General features: G+C 35.3%; 6 protein-coding genes across 6 annotated transcripts; 5 read left to right on the forward strand and 1 right to left on the reverse strand.

Annotated features, from left to right (window-relative positions):
* The first annotated feature begins 221 nt into the window (after positions 1 to 221).
* On the forward strand, positions 222 to 8,692 carry l(2)05287 (WD repeat-containing protein l(2)05287). Its single transcript, XM_076121879.1, has 11 exons — positions 222 to 427; positions 507 to 714; positions 935 to 1,218; positions 1,613 to 1,803; positions 2,195 to 2,359; positions 2,684 to 2,871; positions 3,215 to 3,973; positions 4,165 to 4,306; positions 4,392 to 4,534; positions 5,421 to 5,609; positions 8,346 to 8,692. The coding sequence occupies exons 1-11, from the start codon at positions 318 to 320 to the stop codon at positions 8,652 to 8,654; spliced, it is 2,688 nt and encodes an 895-aa protein (XP_075977994.1). The 5' UTR covers positions 222 to 317; the 3' UTR covers positions 8,655 to 8,692.
* A 225-nt stretch (positions 8,693 to 8,917) lies between these two features.
* LOC142977740 (uncharacterized) lies at positions 8,918 to 10,299 on the forward strand. Its single transcript, XM_076121823.1, has 2 exons — positions 8,918 to 9,212; positions 9,353 to 10,299. The coding sequence occupies exons 1-2, from the start codon at positions 8,918 to 8,920 to the stop codon at positions 10,297 to 10,299; spliced, it is 1,242 nt and encodes a 413-aa protein (XP_075977938.1).
* A 526-nt stretch (positions 10,300 to 10,825) lies between these two features.
* On the forward strand, positions 10,826 to 12,636 carry LOC142977689 (uncharacterized). The gene is made up of 2 exons (XM_076121763.1): positions 10,826 to 11,164; positions 11,523 to 12,636. The coding sequence occupies exons 1-2, from the start codon at positions 10,870 to 10,872 to the stop codon at positions 12,476 to 12,478; spliced, it is 1,251 nt and encodes a 416-aa protein (XP_075977878.1). The 5' UTR covers positions 10,826 to 10,869; the 3' UTR covers positions 12,479 to 12,636.
* Positions 12,637 to 13,250: 614 nt separating this feature from the next.
* Positions 13,251 to 14,868, forward strand: LOC142977894 (uncharacterized). The gene is made up of 2 exons (XM_076122024.1): positions 13,251 to 13,646; positions 13,877 to 14,868. Exons 1-2 carry the CDS (start codon positions 13,325 to 13,327, stop codon positions 14,818 to 14,820), a joined length of 1,266 nt encoding a protein of 421 aa, XP_075978139.1. The 5' UTR covers positions 13,251 to 13,324; the 3' UTR covers positions 14,821 to 14,868.
* A 2-nt stretch (positions 14,869 to 14,870) lies between these two features.
* On the reverse strand, positions 14,871 to 20,088 carry LOC142977893 (sodium channel protein Nach-like). The gene is made up of 8 exons (XM_076122023.1): positions 19,783 to 20,088; positions 19,513 to 19,707; positions 19,282 to 19,435; positions 19,075 to 19,205; positions 18,811 to 18,984; positions 18,272 to 18,536; positions 15,962 to 16,160; positions 14,871 to 15,505 (listed from the first exon to the last, which is right to left on the reverse strand). Exons 1-8 carry the CDS (start codon positions 19,908 to 19,910, stop codon positions 15,246 to 15,248), a joined length of 1,506 nt encoding a protein of 501 aa, XP_075978138.1. The 5' UTR covers positions 19,911 to 20,088; the 3' UTR covers positions 14,871 to 15,245.
* LOC142977895 (uncharacterized) lies at positions 16,568 to 18,229 on the forward strand. The gene is made up of 2 exons (XM_076122025.1): positions 16,568 to 16,902; positions 17,006 to 18,229. Exons 1-2 carry the CDS (start codon positions 16,608 to 16,610, stop codon positions 17,959 to 17,961), a joined length of 1,251 nt encoding a protein of 416 aa, XP_075978140.1. The 5' UTR covers positions 16,568 to 16,607; the 3' UTR covers positions 17,962 to 18,229.
* Positions 20,089 to 20,243: the final 155 nt, after the last annotated feature.

Here is a 20,243-nt window from a genome sequence, read left to right on the forward strand (position 1 = left end):
AAATGGTTTTCAAGTTTCATTCTCATATAAATGCCTAATCAATTTTTATCAAAACATATTTTTGTGCGTGTATCCAAACGCTCATAGTTCGCGTTCCAGTGCATACTGCTTATAAAAGTTCTGTATTAATTTGAAGCATTTTTTTACGAAGCTATCTCGTTTTAACCTGTACATTTAATGTCACTTATCAAATGCTCAACATTCTGGATTTACTACTAAACTGAATATCTATTATCCATAATATTTGAGGTTATCTCATATGTTCATTTCGTGTTTACTACTATGCTTGTAGAATAACAATTGTCTTTTTCTACAAAATGGGTGTAAAAGTGGGCAGCGATAATACCGAAAGCGTTAAATACAATTTTCATAGAAAAGCCGGTAGAAGTATTATAGATCATCGTCCTGTGTTTTCGCCGGATGGAGAGTAAGTAACTCTGTCGATATGCATTTATATTCTTTGTTTTATTGTACCAAATATAATCATACCGTCTCGCGATTTTCAGGTCTGTAGCTATTATCGTCGAGAATATAGTTCGAGTGTACAATATACAAACTGGGGATTGTGTGCGAACACTTGAAACTGAAAATGTGGCAAAAGAGCTTATTGCCCTGCAGTTTCCTGAAAATGACAATTACAACTTGTACGGATGTTCAGATGAAGGTGTAGTTACAATATGGACCTGGGAAAATGGAGCTGTACTTAGAGAAACTGTCAGTATTGATTTTATTTAGTAATTTGTGCTACTACTCTTACCCCCGGATTCTGAGATACATTTAGCGGTAGTTTATCAATTCAATAGTGTGAAAACTCATATAAAAAAAATGCTATTGAATAAATAAACTACCTTAAATATACTCAGTCCCAGATACCAGCGGTTAGTCATTACTAGATATGTCTATGTTATACTTAATAAATTGTATATTTTCCCAGAAATTAAGACTACCACCAAATTCAAAAGTGGTCACATTTGATTTGGTAGAGAGCAATGAGTGTTGTATCACATATACTGTGCCGAAACAGAAGCATTGCAGTCTCTGCACTTATTCAACAAAAACTGGGGAACTATTGTATGCATACAATGACACTAGAGCATTGTTTCCTGATATGGTACGAGTGTCATTGGGAGTGTGTGCCGGAGAGAAATATGTGGCCATAACTAATGGTACCAAGTATTTGTTCATACAAAATCTTCAGCAGCCACACCTCAAAACACAGTAAGTATTGGTCCTTAATAGAATACATCATATAAGTTTTAATATATAGATAAAGAATAAAAATGACATATTATTTTAGTTACAATAATATTGTTCAATCTAAATTCAACTGCTCTATGAATTAGACTGTAAAGAGCTATTATCACAACACGCAGGTACATGTCGGGAGTGTGATATCATTCATATGAATGTAATTAGACCTACCATACTCTTATCCAGACCCCAACCTGACACACATCTGCTTTCTGTGTAATTCACACTTTAATATAAAGTTTCTCTATTAAACACTGCAATAATAAAAAAATACTTATTAAAATATATTCTTTCATAACATTCCCGTCGCTGGAAATTGCCGACAATTTAATATCAGAGTTTTATTAATAATTTCTTTTAGAATCATAAACCACAATGGCTACCGCATAATGTCAGTATCGGCACACCAAAAGGCCAATGCAGTTGCAATCACAGACACACTGGGTCGATGCACTGTATTTAGAGGATATTTGTTTGACTATAAAAAGGTGGCTAGGGAAGTGTTACATTGGCACTTTCTACCTCCACTGGCAACTTGCTTTTCAATACAAGGTATGTATTGTTCTTGTTTGAATGCTTTCTTTGTTTTGAAGGTGAATGTAACTATTTTGTCTTCAGTATGATTCTCAATCTGATGTTTCAAATTCTGTAAAGGTATTGGCTATCAGTGGTTATTGCGTGTAAGGGTCTTGAATACTCTTCACAGCCAAATATAGAAACATCATTTTGTTGGACTGTTTCTATTGCTACAATACTTGTCACCAGATAACATGATACTTATGCTTAAAGTTGAGGGATATTTTTATGCTTGGCGTAATCAATAGAGAAAACCAAACCGTCTATCTTAAATATAAAAATTACATAAAATATCAGAATGGAAACATTTTTTGTTAATTTGAAGAAAGTTGTCATCAATTGTGTCATTATTTTATTTTTATTCCAGGCAATTATCTATATTCTGGTGGCATGGAGAAGGTTTTAGTGAAGTGGACTATTGGAAATTTATCTCATAGAGCCAATGAGAAAGCTTTTATTCCTCGACTTCCAGGAATGGTTAAATTTATCACAACAGACAATAACCATGTGGCTGTTACTCTCACCAATAATTGTAAGTTGATACCAAACTTTGAAACATAAAGTAATTAAAGAAACTCTTTACTCTTTCTCTCAAAAAAGATGACAAAGTGTGGGTCTCCTCCCAATACAAGAGAGAGGTTTACGTTTTCAGAAGTCTATGGTGTCCAAGTGCAGGTGCAAGAACCTCACAACATACTAATGATTAAAATTAACAAAGCAAACCAAAAACATAACTGTATAAATTAGAATCTTAACTATATAATTATATTGTATCAAGAAACACAAACAACTAACTTTTGCTAAGTATATCTTTCTAATCACTATGATTTATAACCAATCTAATTTTGTGTGTTAGCGGTGGTGATCGCAAACGCGCAACTACGTGTAGTGTCCACGATCCTGGAGTGTGGTGGCGTGTCGCCGGCGGCGCGGGCTGTGGGCGGCGCGCTCGTCTACCACCAGCCACTTGAAGCGCTCATCACCGCGGGACGAACCGGACATTTGCAACTCTACTCTACTACTACAGATAAAGTTTTGTACAATGTGAGTTCACATTTCTTGAGTTTTAATGTATTGTTTGATTTGTAAGCTTTTATTGACGTGAAACTCCACGTATCTTTTGAGGTATGCCTTGACTTATGTTAAATAATATCTTACGCAATGGCAAAGTGGAGTAGTTTGCAATACTAAAATATAAAATAAAATCCAGCGAACACGTGTGCGCAATACGTATACGTCTACGCATACCCGCATACCACGTACGACGTGACTTACGAGCGTCCAAATGTTTTTTATTTAATCTAAAGACCTGACAAACAAATGTCTATATGAAAGTTAGGAAGGAGACGTAAAGCTTTCTTCATCCGTCTTTTTTCTTTGTTTGCAGTTAGACATAACAGAAATGAACAGTCTACCATCAGAACGATGGAACTTATTACCGTTAGAAACGGAAGTGACTTGCGCTGCTGTCAGTGGGAACGGTGAATGGCTAGTCACTTCGGAATACAGAAATGACGGCATCATATACCCAGAAGAAAAGCTCAAGTTCTGGCATGCACAATACAATAACGCAACACCATTTCAACTAAACACGGTCGTCGGTCTCTCACACGGGGGATGCAATGTTGTTTCTTTAGCTCTTAATAATAAAGGCGAATTTTGTGTGTCAGCTGGTGCTGATCAAAAGTTCAGAATATGGAAGAGAGAGACTTCTCAGACTCGTAAGAAAATCGCGTGGGCGTGTCTCACTGCTTGTTATTACTCGTCAGGCATTGGTCAGTTTATATCGAACAACGTGTTGAATGATTTCAAAGATGCCGCCAAATATAAACCAGGGAAAGATGGAGAGTTGCCTTATCTTAGAGAAGTGAATAGCAAGAATGATATAATAAAGAGGCTGTTTAATATTCACAAGGAGCATTCGCTTGCTAGTGAGATGGGTAAAGTTAGTATTGGAAGGGACGATGAGTATACCATGGGTGGGGTCGCGATATCTCAAGATGGTTCGTTGATCGCCGCGTGGTTCGGCTCTAAGCTGACGTTATGGGACACACATCTATGCAATCTAAGGACCACTCTGTCACATCCAGCCTTGCGACCAAAAGGCGTTCATGTTCAGTTTGGCAACAAGGATGCAGCACATTATGTAAGTTTACATTTTTTATAATTTTTATTTTATCAAGCACTCGGCTAAAATAGGATGACTAAGTTGTACATACATACGAATTGATAATAATATAAGTTAATTTGGTAGATGATGTATTGTTATTTAATAAAAGTTTTTCCCAATGTTCGAGAAGAGCCAAAGAATAATCTAATAATATATTTTAATTTCAGTTGGTATGCACAACAGAGAAATGTGTTGCAGTATGGAGTCTACTATCCTTAACTGTGAAATGGCTGGTACAAATCAACCCTACATGTTTAGCCGCACATAGATTCTCTAATAAAATTGCAGTAGCGACCACAAATAATGACGGTAAGCACTTACGAAGACAATTATTTATGAACTTAAGTTATATAATATATGTATATTTATAATAACTATTGTTTTCTTGTTACAGTGTACGTATTTACTCCACATAATTCAACTCCAATATTGACTAAGAAACAGTTGGTGGCTCCATCTACAGGCGTTTTCAAACAATGTGCTTTTGGCACGTGTTACGATGACGACATCAGGCTTTATCTAATGAGAAATGATTCTGTAAGTATGCGATAGTTAAATTATAAATTAAGAAATCCATACTAATCTTATAAATGCCAAAGTAACTCTGTCTGTCTGTCTGTCTGTCTGTCTGTCTGTCTGTCTGTCTGTCTGTCTGTCTGTCTGTCTGTCTGTCTATCTGTCTGTCTGCTACTCAATCACGTCTAAACTATTGAACCAATTTGCATGAAATTTGGTATGGAGATATTTTGATACCCGAGAAAGGACATAGGCTACTTTTTACCCCGGAAAAATGACGCATTTCCCGGGAAAATTCAGAAAATTCAACGATGTCGCGAAAAATCAATATTATAATGACATTGAATTAACAAAATTCCGTTGCCATGGCAACGGTTTTAATGGCGGATATGCCTTAGCGCGACTTCGTTATACTAAGAGATATAAATAATTTTGAGAATATTTTTCGTGAAAAAAAGCATATTTTATATCATCACGCTACGACCAATAGGAGCAGAGTAGGTAACAGTAAAAAGTGTTACAAAAACATGGAAAATTCTGACCCATTCTCTCTTATGTGACGCAAGCGAAGTTGCGCGGGTCAGCTAGTATAAAATAAAAGCAATGAACAAAAAACATTGTTTAACTTAAAGATTGGAAATATTTTTGTTTCAAACATTCAACATTCTTATACATATAACCTAATCGGTGTTGTAGCAACATTACAGCAACACGTAGTCAGGATACCTTTTGTTATCAAGTTTACCGACTAATCCAACCGGCTAGGCTACCAACAGTCCAAAGAAATTAATTAAAAAAAAAAAGAAAAAAAAAAAAAAAGAAATTGTTACGATATCATTCCTATAGTCACCAAACAACCTCGTATGGTGTTCTTTTTCGCACCTAAAAATATGACGATTATTCACAGGAGATCTACTGCATAGAACCGGAGGCGAGTGACGACGGTCGCCTAGAAGTGATATCGCACCGCAAACTGCCGCGGTCGAACTTCGGCGCGCTGTTGGCGGAACAGCAACTGTCGGAGGTGCAGTCCGCGACCGCAGTCGACGCCAGCGCTATTGATTTCAGTGCATCAGCCTCTTCTAGTATAGCACAGGTATTTAGGTCTTTTATTTGAAATGGGTAACCTTCTAAGTTTTGTAGATTTAAGACCTATTCGTACAATGGCTCATGTCGATAAGAAGGCTTATTCGCGGAATGGCTTATTCTTCAAAAGCACTTACTATCGAAATACCTCACTCTACGAAAGAATCATTCTCATAATACCTTATTCGTAAAGTGACCTATCTCTTTTATATTTAAGACTAGTTTGTCCTTATTTGTCAGCAGACGATTGGTAATTATTAAAACACAATGTAATTACCAGTATCTATACCAGGTATGTTGGTTTTCACGGTTGATCTGAGATGGAACAAGTAGAGTAAGGAAACATACTGTAACACTGTAACTGTAAATTTTGATATTTTTTTATCGGTTTATATTGCAAAAAATATAAAGGACGTTTTATAAATTTTATTTAAAACACAGGATAAGTCATGAGTCCAACAACGAATGCAGGTCATTTTGCGACTAGGCCCAATATCTACAAAACCACTGTGTAACAACTCTGTGAATAATACAGTATATTATCTAGATCTATATTGATTCATTTATCATTTTTGTTTAAAGTGTCTACATTCATATTATTTTTTTGTTCTCGCTAACATAGAAGCAGAAGTAATATGTGTTACTTCTGCTTAGGCCTATGTAGGTAGGTATAGGTCTAATATTTGAATTGATGCATGATATTTCTTTGTTAACCTATTTCGTGTTACGTGAAGCGGATAAGTCGATATCGTGATTGGTAAAGTTTTAGAACAATTGGTAAAACAGGCAATTTTGGTTTCATATAAGTACATTAACCTATTCATTACTCCTTGTGAAAGGACAATTAATTGTAATCACTACTTGTTATCAATTCGTCCTATAAGTACTTGACTTACTACTTGTATTACGTGTTAGTATCTATCTTTGTTTAGACTTTTGATAACTATTCTAAGATATGTGTAAACTCTTTCTAATTCCCTCGAAACATAGATAAGTAATAAAAAGTACTGATGTCTAGCAATTATGTTACTTTAATAATGACTGTCGTAAGCGCATCTTTAGTTATCCTTAGGTGAAAATGTTACTGTGACCAAAGTTCTGAATAATACATGAAAACAATAACATTGAACCAATAGCGTTAATTAAACGCCATAATTAAAATATGCGCTGACCTGTTAAAACAATATTTTTCAAGAATATTTTCTCTTAAATGAATCATTAACAGTTTCATCTTTACCCATTGCACGTTACGCCGTTCCAAATGAAGTATGCTTATGTTTGGCGTAACTTCATAGAAAAGGACTTATGCAACAATTTTCACAATAAGCTAAAAGCAATTAAGGTTCATTGTCATTATTCGCTTTTCTTTTGTCCAACGCCCTTTGTGAAATAACTTCCGTGTTTTGAAGTCACCAAGTATCAACCTTCAGTTACATTGCCCTACTAACATATACTGGACCTTGTCTGATAAATTGATAAATCATGAAGACAACAGATAAGCCGATCTCGTCATAACATACTTCTATTGTTAGAAACTTTTTATTTTGTGCGTATTTTCTTGATGATAAAACTGTAAAAGTACTGATGTGAAAAAAAGTCTAGTGCTTACCCCACCATTTTTGTAATATTAAATAAAATTAACTCATTTATGTCCCACTGCTGAGCACGGGTCTCCTCCCGCATTGAGGACGGGGTTAAGCCTTGAGTCCACCACGCTGGCCAAGTAATAAGTTTTAATAATGTTTCCATATAAAACTATTATAAAGGAGAATGGGCAAAATAGTATGGAGCCTGGGCGATCCGCGGCCAAAATTGATTTTTTGTTTTTTTTATGTAGTTTAGTCCTATAATTACCGTGTAAAAGTTTTATTGCCGCGACGCACTTATATGACGAACAAAATACATTTTTGTTTTTGAGCACTTTTAATAGTATAAAAACATATTTTTGGCTTATATTCGGAGATTAAATAAAAAGTACTATTTATATTATTGCATACAAATGTAGACATTATTAATATTCGAACAATCATAACATGTAAATATATATATATCGTAACAAGTAAACATCTTGCTCTTCTATAATATATTCACTGAGACGACTTATCTGTCTTGAATGCTCAGCTTAAAAACGAGGCGTTCATAGCCAGTTGCGCTCACTGGTCGGTAAACGATCTGTTGGTTAAGCAACCGTTGGCGCGGTCATTCTATAGATGGGTGACCGCATTGTGGTATTTGAACTGAGCTTCTCCGTGCCTCCGAGGGCACGTCAAAAGCCGGTCCCGGTGGTTGTCAACTAAGATAACATTCGGGCGGCTTGAACAACTTTGAAACTAGGTGAACCATATGATAGATAGATACGAGTTACGATTATTGTTCATTTTGATGGCATTGCAAACGTTATAAGAAGATGTAACGTTATTACACAACATTAAATGCATTACAGACACGAAATAATTGTATTTGTTCTATGAAATTCCATTATATTTACATGTCAATATATTGTTTCCTGAAAGGATTGCAGCGAAACGTTCTTAGTAAAAGTTGTTCCTAGTTATCATTACTTTAATTTGACACTACTTTCATTAACGGCCGCCGACCGCCCAGGAGTGCCCATTCTCCTTTACTGGGTATGTGAACATCATTTTTATCTAAAATCTCAAGGTACATACCAGATATTGGTTCACAATTTCAACCGCGTAACGATGATTTGCGAATTGCATAATTGATTGTTTACTCATTGTTCCAGTTTTCATTGGCGTCTCCTCACATGGTGCCGCCAGTCAGCCTTCTATGCACCTCATTCCTACAGCGTCTATCAGGCATGGACTTACAAGAACAAACCGACGATGATCAAGAAGACAAACCAATGGAGATTGACGAAGATTCCAGTGATGACGAAGACGGCGATAAGTCCAAACTAAACGGACCCTACGCGCCAAAGGTCACTGAACTCTGGACCCCTAATTACGAAGCCGTTAAAGAGAAGAAACTGAATAAGATTATGTCAGAACCGTTCTTAGATTTACATTCGACCAGTTCTATGTTCGGGGTGTAATGTCAATATTTTTGATAAATAAAATTCTGGATAAAACATATTTTAGTTTTATATTTAAACCCTATATGTACCTAACATTGTTTTGGTAGAACATACCTGTAATTATTTCGTCAAATTATCCTTGCTACCAGTATTATGGATTTATCGATCGGTTTCTATCTGTACCCAATAATTATTATTTATATCACGAGTACCTGCATACAGTATAAAGCATTGTTGTAGTTGACTAAGTCACAATAGTCCTGTGAACGAAACGATAAACAATGGATTTATTGAATCAGGACGAAATATTGTTAATTGCAAAACAATGTGGCTTTTCTAATGTGGTAAAGTGGACTTATGAAGAATTTGAAGACAAAACTCTTGGATATTTGGGTGATCATTTGAATCTTATCATTCATGTGGAGTCCAATGGAATCAACAGTGAACTAAGGCTCTTTGTAAAATGTATGCCAAGGTTTGACCATTGGAAGGCAGAATACCTTAAAGAATTAAACTTCTTTAAGAAAGAATATATCATGCTCAACGCGCTCTTTAATGAATTTGGAGCTTCAGAAGGTAAGTGCGGTGTATTTATTTTCATATTTTATCCCAATAATATTTAAATAAATGAAAACTTTATTAAAAATCGGACAAATTAAGTACGATAGTTTTTATCCCCTCTGTATATCTGTATACCTATTTACCTTAAATTGCAGGCTCACCTAAGTGGCGACCTAATCTTCTATTTATTAAAGAAGATATTTTTGTGTTTGAAAATGTTATTCTTCAAGGATATACTATTCCTCACCATCAGGAAACCTTAAGTTTCGAAGAACTAAAGGCGACAGTTGCAACGTTGGCTAGATTTCACGCTCAGTCGTACATTTACGAAGAAAGGAGAAGTAATGAACTCAGAAGACCATTCAGAATATGGGAGCACTACAGCGATTACTTACAAGAGCCTTCAGCAGGAGCAGACTGGAGAAATGTGGGAAAAGATGCAGTTATTGAATACCTCAAAGTCTTTTCTAAACACAAGTCAAGACCTAATTTTAATAAACACCTAGAAATAGTCATACCGACGTTATACGAAAAAGCCATGGAACTTATGAAACCTAGTCCAGTGTACCGAAATGTAGTTGTACATCGCGATCTTTGGAGTAACAATATATTCTTGAAGAAATTAGCCAGTACATCATATCACGCGATGTTTGTGGATTATCAAACTGTTTTATATTGTTCTCCAATGCTTGATCTGTCGTCATTGATCTACTTCAATACTTCGCGAACTAGTAGACACATTTGGACGAACGAACTGATAAGTTATTATTACGCTGTATTGTCTGAAGAATTAAAAAGAAGCGGTGTGAAGGTAGAAGATATCATTGATAAATGTTCCATCTTAAAGGCTTACGAGGAAAGCATAGTTTTCGGTATAACACAAGCTAGTCTCATTATTCCGATCGTTGCTATGAGTAAAGAGAAAAGAGAGGAAATATTTTATAACCCTGACTCGTCTAAAAGAGCAAACGTAGTGTCCCGGAGTAAAGAGTTTATAGAATATGCACGTGAAGACGATAAATACCGAATCAGAGTTACCGAACTGTTTGATGAAATCGTTGGGAGATTCATACTTCCGAAAGACAACGGAGTGAATATATGAAGGTTATTCAAAATATTTTTAAAATTATTCTGATGAGAATGCGATGTTTTATAAAGCATTGAAAAGGTGATTTGTTCTGTCTCATATAGTAAAGAATTTTAGGTGGTATTCGAAGTTTCCTAACAGAAATATCCATAGGAACCTAGCCTGATGCTGGAATTCAATCAGTATATTTAATAGGGACAACTTAATACTACATTATGCAACTAGGTACTAGTTATTCATTATTTTGCTTATCACGTAATGAACTTATTAAGTCTGATTTATTACCGGGTTCCTGTTTATATCGTGTATTTTTAATCAAAGCAATTTCCATATATTATTATGACTTGTCCTAGTGAGGCTTGTCCTAAAGTATCATAAATGTTAAAAACATCGATTGTCTTTAAAAAACTCAATTTATATCTCAAGCTTTAGTTACCTATGTATTTACTAATTATCATTACTATCAACTGTTAGTATATTTACTTGCGTGCAATATTATCTGAAATTCTACAAAATGTCTACATTATAAAGTACAGTCGTGATTAACAAAGACGTTATTACGTCTGTGAATATCACGTTATAACTATGGAGTTATTAAACGAACACGAAATTTATTTGATCGCCAAACAATGTGGAATATCTAATGTGATAAACTGGACCTTTGAGGAATTCGAAGACAAAATAATTGGATACTTGGGGGATCATCTACATCTCATTATACAAGCAGAATCAAATGGGATAATATCAAAAACAAAGTTATTTGTAAAATGTATGCCGAGGTTCGACAAGTGGAAAGCTGAATATCTAAATGAATTAAATTTCTTTAAGAAGGAATATATTATGCTGAGTACTCTTTTTACGGAATTCCAAAATTTTGAAGGTAAGATTTGCATTATTTACCTCAATGACTCGTGGGTTATTTATAGCTTAGGACTTACTGCAATTATTGCTCTAATTTCAAGAAATAAGAGCAATAATGGTAGTAATTAAGTATAGTAAAAAGTTACTCTAACTGTCTTAACCACTCTCCGAGCGAAGACTGCGTCTGTATCATAGCCATTAAATAGAAACATCATCCATATTAAATCGCCACCGTGTGGATATTGACCTATAAGAAATCTAATAGGTAACATAATGATACTGTCCACCGCCACGATAAGTTGTCGTTAAATACCAAAATATTTCATTACTTAGCCGCTTGTACCTGACATTAACTAGCTGCGTTCGTTACTTTTCAGGGCTACATAAATGGAGACCTAAGTTGTTGTTCATTAAAGAAGACTTGTTTGTGTTTGAAAACGTCTCACTTCAAGGCTACGTCATGCCTCATCATCAGGAAACTTTGACATTTGAAGAATTGAAGGCATCGGTCGCTACTCTGGCTAGGTTTCACGCACAGTCATACATTTTTGAAGAAAGGAGAAGCAAGATGTTGGGGCGACCTTACAGAATATGGGAAGACTACAGCGATTACTTGCAAGAACCCTGCAAAGGTTCAGATTGGCGGAACACTGGTAGAAATGCTGTTATAGATTTTCTGAAAGAGTTTTCTGAATATAGATCAAGATCTAATTTCAATAAATATTTGGATTTAGTTGTACCTATACTGTATGACAAAGCTATTGAGCTTATGAAACCCAGCAGTGAGTACCGGAACGTTGTAGTGCACCGTGATCTTTGGACTAACAATATATTTTTAAAAAAGGAAGCTGGCTTGTATCACGCCTTGTTTGTGGACTTTCAAACGGTTCTTTATTGCTCTCCGATGCTTGATTTATCATCACTGATATATTTTAATACGTCTCGATCTGATAGAAATACTTGGACCGACAAACTCATATGGTTTTACTATGCAGTATTAGCTAAAGAACTAGAATATGGCGGAGTGAATGTTGAAGATATATTTGATAAAGATACTATAATGGAAGCTTACGAGAAAAGTATTGTTTTTGGGATGACGCAAGCGGGTCTTATTACTCCAATCGTTGCTATGAATAAATTCAAGCGGGAGGAAATATTCTGCAACCCTGAGTCTTCTAGAATAGCGAACGTGGTGACTCGCAGTAAAGAGTTCATAGATTATGCTTATGAAGATGATAAATATAGAGCTAGGGTTACCGAACTGTTTGATGAAATGGTTGAAAGATTTGTTCTTCCACAAGAAAGAGGTGAAAACTGTGAACCTTTTAAGTAAAATATGCTCCAGCCGGTCACTCTACTCCGGTCCTTGGGTTCAAGCATTAAATATATATATAGGTACTTATTCACCTACTAAGTAATTGTAAACAGTTGTAATATTCTAATGCAAATATATTACTGATAAAAAAGTGTATTTTATTTTAAAGTGTTTTTCTATATAATGTTGTACCCTACTTAAAAATCTTGTTATAATTAAAGTGGAAACTGATATGTTAATGTTAATAGTAATAGCTTTAAATTAAAATCTACCTATTAGGAAAAGGTTTTTCTTATATATTCTTTGCATCAATAAATTGATCGTGGCGAGGTGATTATGCACTATAACACACAGTTCCCCATATTAACTTTTTGCTTCTAACCATTTTCAGCTCTCACCACTTGCATACATTTCTAATAATGTTTTCATTGTTTGTTTATTCCGATGCAGATTTGTGTGCACAATTTTGCCACGATAATAGATAGAAGATAAGATCAGTCTAATATGAGTGATTGTTGTGTAAAGATAGAGCACTACAAAAGGGGTTCTTTGAACTAAATTAATCTTGACAATTATTCAGCCAACATTTAGCAACATAACACTACATTTCCTACATTATATCTATTTTATCATATATAAATACACACACGGTCTAGCAATACTGTCATTTTCTGAAACTGTAGCATATTTACACTGGGTAATTTGTACTTATGATATCAATATTGACTTTGCGATATTGCTGCTATTACAAGGGAAGCGTTGCGCTAACGACCACATTATCATTTACAAATATCAGACGTTTATGAAGCAATTTATATATTCTATAGTGATTTTAGTAGTAGAATAATAAGGACATCTTTCAACATGGCGACGTGTGCGGTGGAACCAAGTTTAAATCAGTTTTCAGAAGAAGATATCAAACTAATTCTTTCGAGATACAATAATGCAAATGATAGTTGTGCGATAGAAAATTATTCTGTTAATTATGCTAGCAACAAAATGTTAGGGTTTCTGGCGGAGTACTGGAAAGTGAAGGTGCACCTGAAGAATCGGAAAGTCCTTCATTTCTTCATCAAAGCTATTTCTAGAACAAATATAGCGAAGGCAGAAATGGTGAAGGAGATGAAACTTTTCGATAAAGAATCTTCTTTTTACTCTGAAATTAAAACATTGTTGGAAGTATCTGGTAAGTCATCTCAATTATTTCATGATGTGTTTTTAATGCCTCCTCGTTTTCTTGTAAAACTTAATGGACCGATGATTATTTATGACATGATATACCGGGTTCGATTCTGTTGTAGTATTATGGCCCACAGCTCACACCGTTTATAACGTGTGTATTGTCTGTACTTAGATAAACAATCGTTTAAAAGTTGCATCAACTAGTCACAGAGGTAATGTTAATATTAATTTCAGATTTAAAACCTTGGGGACCAAAATTGATAACAGCACTCAAAGATGCAATGGTTTTTGAAGACTTAAATGCGCTACAGTATACCCTCAGAAATAAATTTGATAGATTTGACATGGCCCATACCCTACAAGCTTTAAAGACACTTGCAAGATTTCATGCATCTTCAATCATATTCGAGCAAAACAAAAGGCAAGAAACGCATAGTCTTTACAAAATAAACGACGATTTCGCACAGGTGCTTGGCGAGGGAGGCTATCATATTTCATGTGAATGGTACGTCCAATGTATGGCTGGAGCTTTGGATGCTATGAAAACGTATTCTAAATATGACGCAAGAGAAATCAATCTTATTGAAAGTCGATGGCATGAAATTTGGTCCACTGCATTGGATTTAAGCAGCTACGCTCCCGGTCGCGTCAATGTGATTTGTCATCGAGATCTATGGAACAATAACTTAATGTTTCGCTACAGAAAAGATGGCAACGATTTAGTACCAGATGATTGCTTGTTCGTTGACTTCCAAGCAGTTCGATACCAGCCACCTGCCTCAGATGTAATGGTACTTCTTTGTTGTAATCTTGATCCAAAGTTTCGTTTAGATAACATGGGTACATTTTTGGATTTTTATTACGATGAGCTGCAGAGGCATCTTAGCAACAGTAATATTGATAACATACTGTCTAAGGAAGAGTTTCTTATCTCTGCCGAAGAACAAACAATGTGGGGACTTGTCGTGTGTGCCTGTCTTATACCGCAGTTTTGGGTGGACGATGATGTTACAACAAAGGTATTTTGTGACAACGTGCAGTTCGAAGATATTCTTAATAAAAATAAAGGACATTTTATAAAGAAAATGATGAAAGAAAATAATTTGGACTACCGACAAAAAGTCATGGAAATATTTGAAGAGATTGCAGACAGATATTGTTTCAATGAAAATAAATGAAAAATATATATCCACATTAACGTTTTAATAAATTTAAGTTACATCAAATAATTGTTATTAAGCTTTTTAATTGTTTTATTATATTCAATCAAACAACACGTGAAGAGAGTACGTACACGTAAGTAGAAATAAGATATGTAAGTGTACCAATATTTAACTTACACATACGACATATTAAGTAAGTATAGATTTATTTAACAACAAGTTTGAATACTTATTCATCTATGTAGATTATAACACACTCGTGCAAGATCAGTCAAGCCTGTCGCCTTAATTTCACGCTGAGAAAGAACAATACACAACACAGTATGTGTGAGATTGAAAAAGATCTACATTATATAAGCAAAACTTGTAATTCGAGAAACTCATTCACCATTAACAGTGGAAAACCTTAATTTCCGTACATAGAGCCAGGAAGGAGTCAGCTAGTCGTCCCTACGATCTGTACTGAAAGGCTTATCTTTATCAGTGCCTACTGCGTTTCTGTTCCTGTTGAAAGTCCAGCCCCAGTTAGGAATAAACTTATTGTCTTGTAGGCGTCGCATCCCAAACTTCCTGTGCCAAGGATCGTCGTCGCGCTGACTGTAGATGTCGCAGAATGGTCTGATTAACAAGATGTAGAACAACTCCACAAAACTAAGGAGGCTGGCGCCTAAAAATAGACCTCCAGTACCACCCGTTGACACTGTAATGAAAATGTAACATTCTTATTGAAAACTCGATCATCTTTGTTTATTAATCTAGCAATCCAAAATAGTATTTTTTTTCGATGTATCTACACTGAGATGGTAGTTTACATTAACGACTATTTAATATTCTATATATTATTAGATTTGTACCGAGTTTTAGTAGCATCAGGACTTTAACATGGACAGTTCCGTTATTAAATCAAAAGATACTTTTTATATTTAGCAAGTTGCAGCTCCTCGAAAATTTGCTTGATTTTATAGTTTACAGTAGCGCAACCTATATACAATAAAAAAAATCCATGAAAGATTAATTTCTACGACACCCGCTAGGGGACGGTGATCGGTTTTTCATAGAAAACACTTGAGTGGTTTTCTAGGTCGTCTTGTCGATAGTGGTAGGAAATCGCCCTTTTGGTAGCTAGAATAATAAATAAGAATATTTTATAACGTACCCACTAAATCAAGGACTCCGCGCACGACATTCCTCCTGTATCTCTCGCTAGGTAATACAGCCAGCTCTATTTGAACGCTAGCGAAGTTTTCAGTCGTCACAAACTTGAAGTCCTTTGTAATAGAGATCTCTGCTTCAGTACACGACGGCAAGCAATTACAAGACAGCCCGAAGCGGGATGACCATTTTGCTTTGAGAACCTGTGTAGTTAGTTACATAGGTAGGACTTACAAATTTTAAAAAATATTTCAAGTAATGTACGTAAACTATAGCAAACTTTATCAGAGTATAACTGTGAAGAAAACACGTGTAAGATAGTTAAAATCCGCAACGATATTTGTTTAAATAGTTAGAGACCACTATTCTAATATACCACTGTTAAGGAAGGGCTTATCCTTTAACCTTTCATACATTTATGCTGCCCTACTCTACGATGGACCTGCAAATAGCAGCAGATCATCACGCCATCTGCACCACGGTCGGCCTCGACAGCGGTGTCAAAATAATAGATTATCATTATCTCTACTATCTAACAGTAGGTGTATTTATCTACATCGTGCCTTTTATCAAAATCTAAATGTCTACATTTCTAACTATTGCCGTGGCTTACGAAGACGTCACGAGTTCTGTGAGCGTCTCATTACAATATGGAATTGTTAAACGAAAACGAAATTAGTTTGGTTGCAAAACAATGTGGATTTACCAATGTGTTAAAGTGGTCTATAGAGAAATTTGAAGACAAAACGATTGGCAATTTAGGCGAACATTTAAACCTTATAATAATAGCTGAGTCAAATGGGAAAACGTCGGAAATAAAGCTGTTTGTGAAATGTATGCCGAGGTTTAACAAGTGGAAAACTGAATACATAAATGAGTTAAAATTTTTCAAGAAGGAATATACCATGCTGGGTAAACTTTTTCCTGAATTTGAAAATCTAAACGGTGAGAATACTAATAACTCAATAATTACCTACTAATTTATTATTCCATTCAGGTTCCGTGCCATGCTTACACATTATTCTGATCTACATATTTTTAATTCCAGGAACACATAAATGGAAACCTAAATTATTGTTAGTAAGAGAAGACTTATTTGTATTTGAAAATGTGACACTACAAGGCTATTTCATGCCGCATCATCAGGATACTTTAACGTTTGAACAAATAGAGGCTTCTGTCGCGACTCTGGCCAGGTTTCACGCACAGGCTTTAATTTTTGAGGAACAGAAAAGTAGAGAATTGGGGCGACCGTACAGAATATGGGAGGACTACAGCGATTACTTGCAGGAACCCATGAAGACTATATACTGGCGGAACACTGGTAAAAAAGCTGTAATAGATTTTCTACAAGTATTTTCCAAATATAAATCGAGACCTGATTTTAGTGAATATCTTGAATTGGTAGTGCCTACATTGTATGACAGAGCTATTGAGCTTATGAAACCTAGCACTGAGTACCGGAACGTTGTAGTGCACCGTGATCTTTGGACTAACAATATATTCTTAAAGAAAGAAGCTGGCTTGTATCACGCCTTGTTTGTGGACTTTCAAACGGTTCTTTACTGCTCTCCGATGCTTGATTTGTCTTCATTGATATATTTTAATACGTCTCGATCTGACAGAAATGCTTGGACAAACCAACTCATACAATTTTATTATACAGTATTATCTAAGGAATTAGAATATGGTGGAGTGAATGTTGGAGATATATTTGATAAAGATACTATTATGGAAGCTTATGAGAAAAGTATTGTGTTTGGAATAACCCAGGCCAGCCTTATAACTCCAATCATTGCTATGAGTAAAGCTAGACGAGAAGAAATATTTTTTAACCCTGAGACTGCTAAAGTAGCAAACCTTGTGACCCGCAGTAAAGAGCTTATAGGACATGCTGAAGAAGATGAAAGATATCGAACTAGACTCACAGAATTGTTTGATGAAATGGTTGAGAGATTTGTTCTTCCACAAGTAAACAGAACGACGGATATAAGCTCGAATTAGATTGATTTTAAATTTAATGTCGTGAATAAGTCAACTAATTCAATAACAATTGTTTAGTAACAGCAATTAGACTTTGGAATTAGTTCAATAATATTAATCAGTCAGTAGACAATTCTCAAACATATTGAGAAATATGTGACATTCAGACTGACTACTTATTTATTATGTTGCATTATTTCCTGTCCAATATTAACCAACACCATAGAATATGAACCAAAAGTCTTATACGTCTATTCCTCAAGACAACAGCTTGAGTTACAATGTATTGTGCCTAATTAGGCACCGTATAAACTTGGTCTTGCACACTTACCGAAAGCTGGTGAACATGGCTGTTCAAACAGATGATGCCACTGACATTACACTTGAGATGTTCTGGAACATTCGGCATGAAGTAATTGGTGCAATTGCACAGGCGCAATTGTGCATCCTTTCTGCATTGTACCGTGCACGCGGTGTATGAATAGTGGTTATACACTTGCAAGAAGTTCTCATCTGTGTAACGACATTTACGTTTCTCTGGCGATATCAAACGTGCGCCTGCGTCGTTCTCGATGTTGCGTATTGTTATATAACGTCTGCATAACAAGTTACAGGTTAGATTGAGTGCTAGTTTGATCTAAATGCTGATAGTTGTTGATATTGTCTCAAAAATATGGTAGTCAAGGATTTTGATATCAATAAAATTCTAGTATTAAGATAAATATTTATCAGAATATAACTTTTATTTGTAGATACAAAAAAGGTTAATTCATGGTTTAATCATGTAGGTATACCAGATTACCTTTCAGTAGTTCCAGGATATCTACTGAATGTTAGTACTTATTTAGTTGTAACTTATAATTTACTCACTTGTGATAAACTTCTTGTCCCACCGACAAAACATCAGAGCCTATAGTGGTTATCGTTGGAACTTCCTCTTCATTTAAAATGTAAATATTTGCAGTGACCATTACATCAAAACTTATGACTCCGGGGCCTGTAGTTCGATTGCTTATCATATCCATTTTAACAGGATTTTTATCCCTGCAAACAAAATTTTGGCAATGTCAGTAAATTATACCCTAATCACATTGCAAGTATACATAAGTTTTAAATGGTTTTATTATTATTTACCTTCCCTGTAGAGTATTAATTGCATAACAAGTACCGAGCTCCGTATCCATCGGTCTGAAATACTCGCAACAGTTGAAAGGCCTCCCATTCCACGTGCAATTGATTAAGATCTCCTTACAAGTACTTCTCACCTGAAGAATATTAGGTAAAGGAAAGCTTACTCGTTTAGTTTGTTAATAATTGTGCAGTGGTATATTTTTTACTTACTAAATTCGCGTAGTACGTAAGATTCGTCTTCACACAGTCCGGCAGCGGGTCTACTAAGTTACAAAATTCTGATGTGTAGTAAGTGATACCCTTGAAGAAAGCGAGTTCTTTCAGTACTTCTTCCATATTAAAATCGTGTTCCTTGCCCCATAATCTAGAGACAAACAAAGAATAAATAAATGAAACATATAAACAAACACGTGTGCCTATATTTTTCTTACTACTAGTTACCCGTCAGATATTTCTTCCACACGATTAGAATTATCGTTCTCGCAGACGACGACCGATGGGAATTCTGTATCCCAGTCCTTGTAAGTAGTTTCCACGACAAAAGAGATGGGATTGTTTTGAAATGCATCGTACTGAGCCGCTATCAATAAGGATGAGCCGTACCATGAAAATGCCACCGCTACGAGCCAGAATATTCTGAAAAATAAATATTATTTACTAGACGATGGACCTTGAGCCTCAATTATATCTACGGGCGTGTATGAATGTTACCTTTCCACCCAGTGCCTTTCCGTATCAGCAATAAACCTAAATCCATGTATAGAAGTAGTTTGCGGTAAACTTTTGATACCATTCCACCAAATCTCGAAGTATCTTTTCCACGATTCTTTATAATCCATATCGCTTTATCTCTTTGAAATATGGGCGCATAATGACTCATAACATTTTAACATCCTATAATTTAATAGCACAGCTTTCGTGCGTAATACTACAATTATTGTAGCTAATGATAAATAATGATAAGATAATAATGAAAAATACAATTATGCTACGCGCCTATACTCTAACATAGATCACAATCAACATGAGAACCACACAGGTGTGCCAGATTCCTAAAATCATTATCCTGATAACAATATTATTGTGTGGTGTGTTTCTACTGTCTGTTAGGGTACTGTTTCATAAAAGTTTTCTAAAACACATATGCACACTACATAAAATTCTACTAGTGT

Source organism: Anticarsia gemmatalis, chromosome 13 (genome assembly GCF_050436995.1).
Source record: "Anticarsia gemmatalis isolate Benzon Research Colony breed Stoneville strain chromosome 13, ilAntGemm2 primary, whole genome shotgun sequence".
In the NCBI taxonomy this organism is placed as follows: Eukaryota; Metazoa; Arthropoda; class Insecta; order Lepidoptera; family Erebidae; genus Anticarsia; species Anticarsia gemmatalis.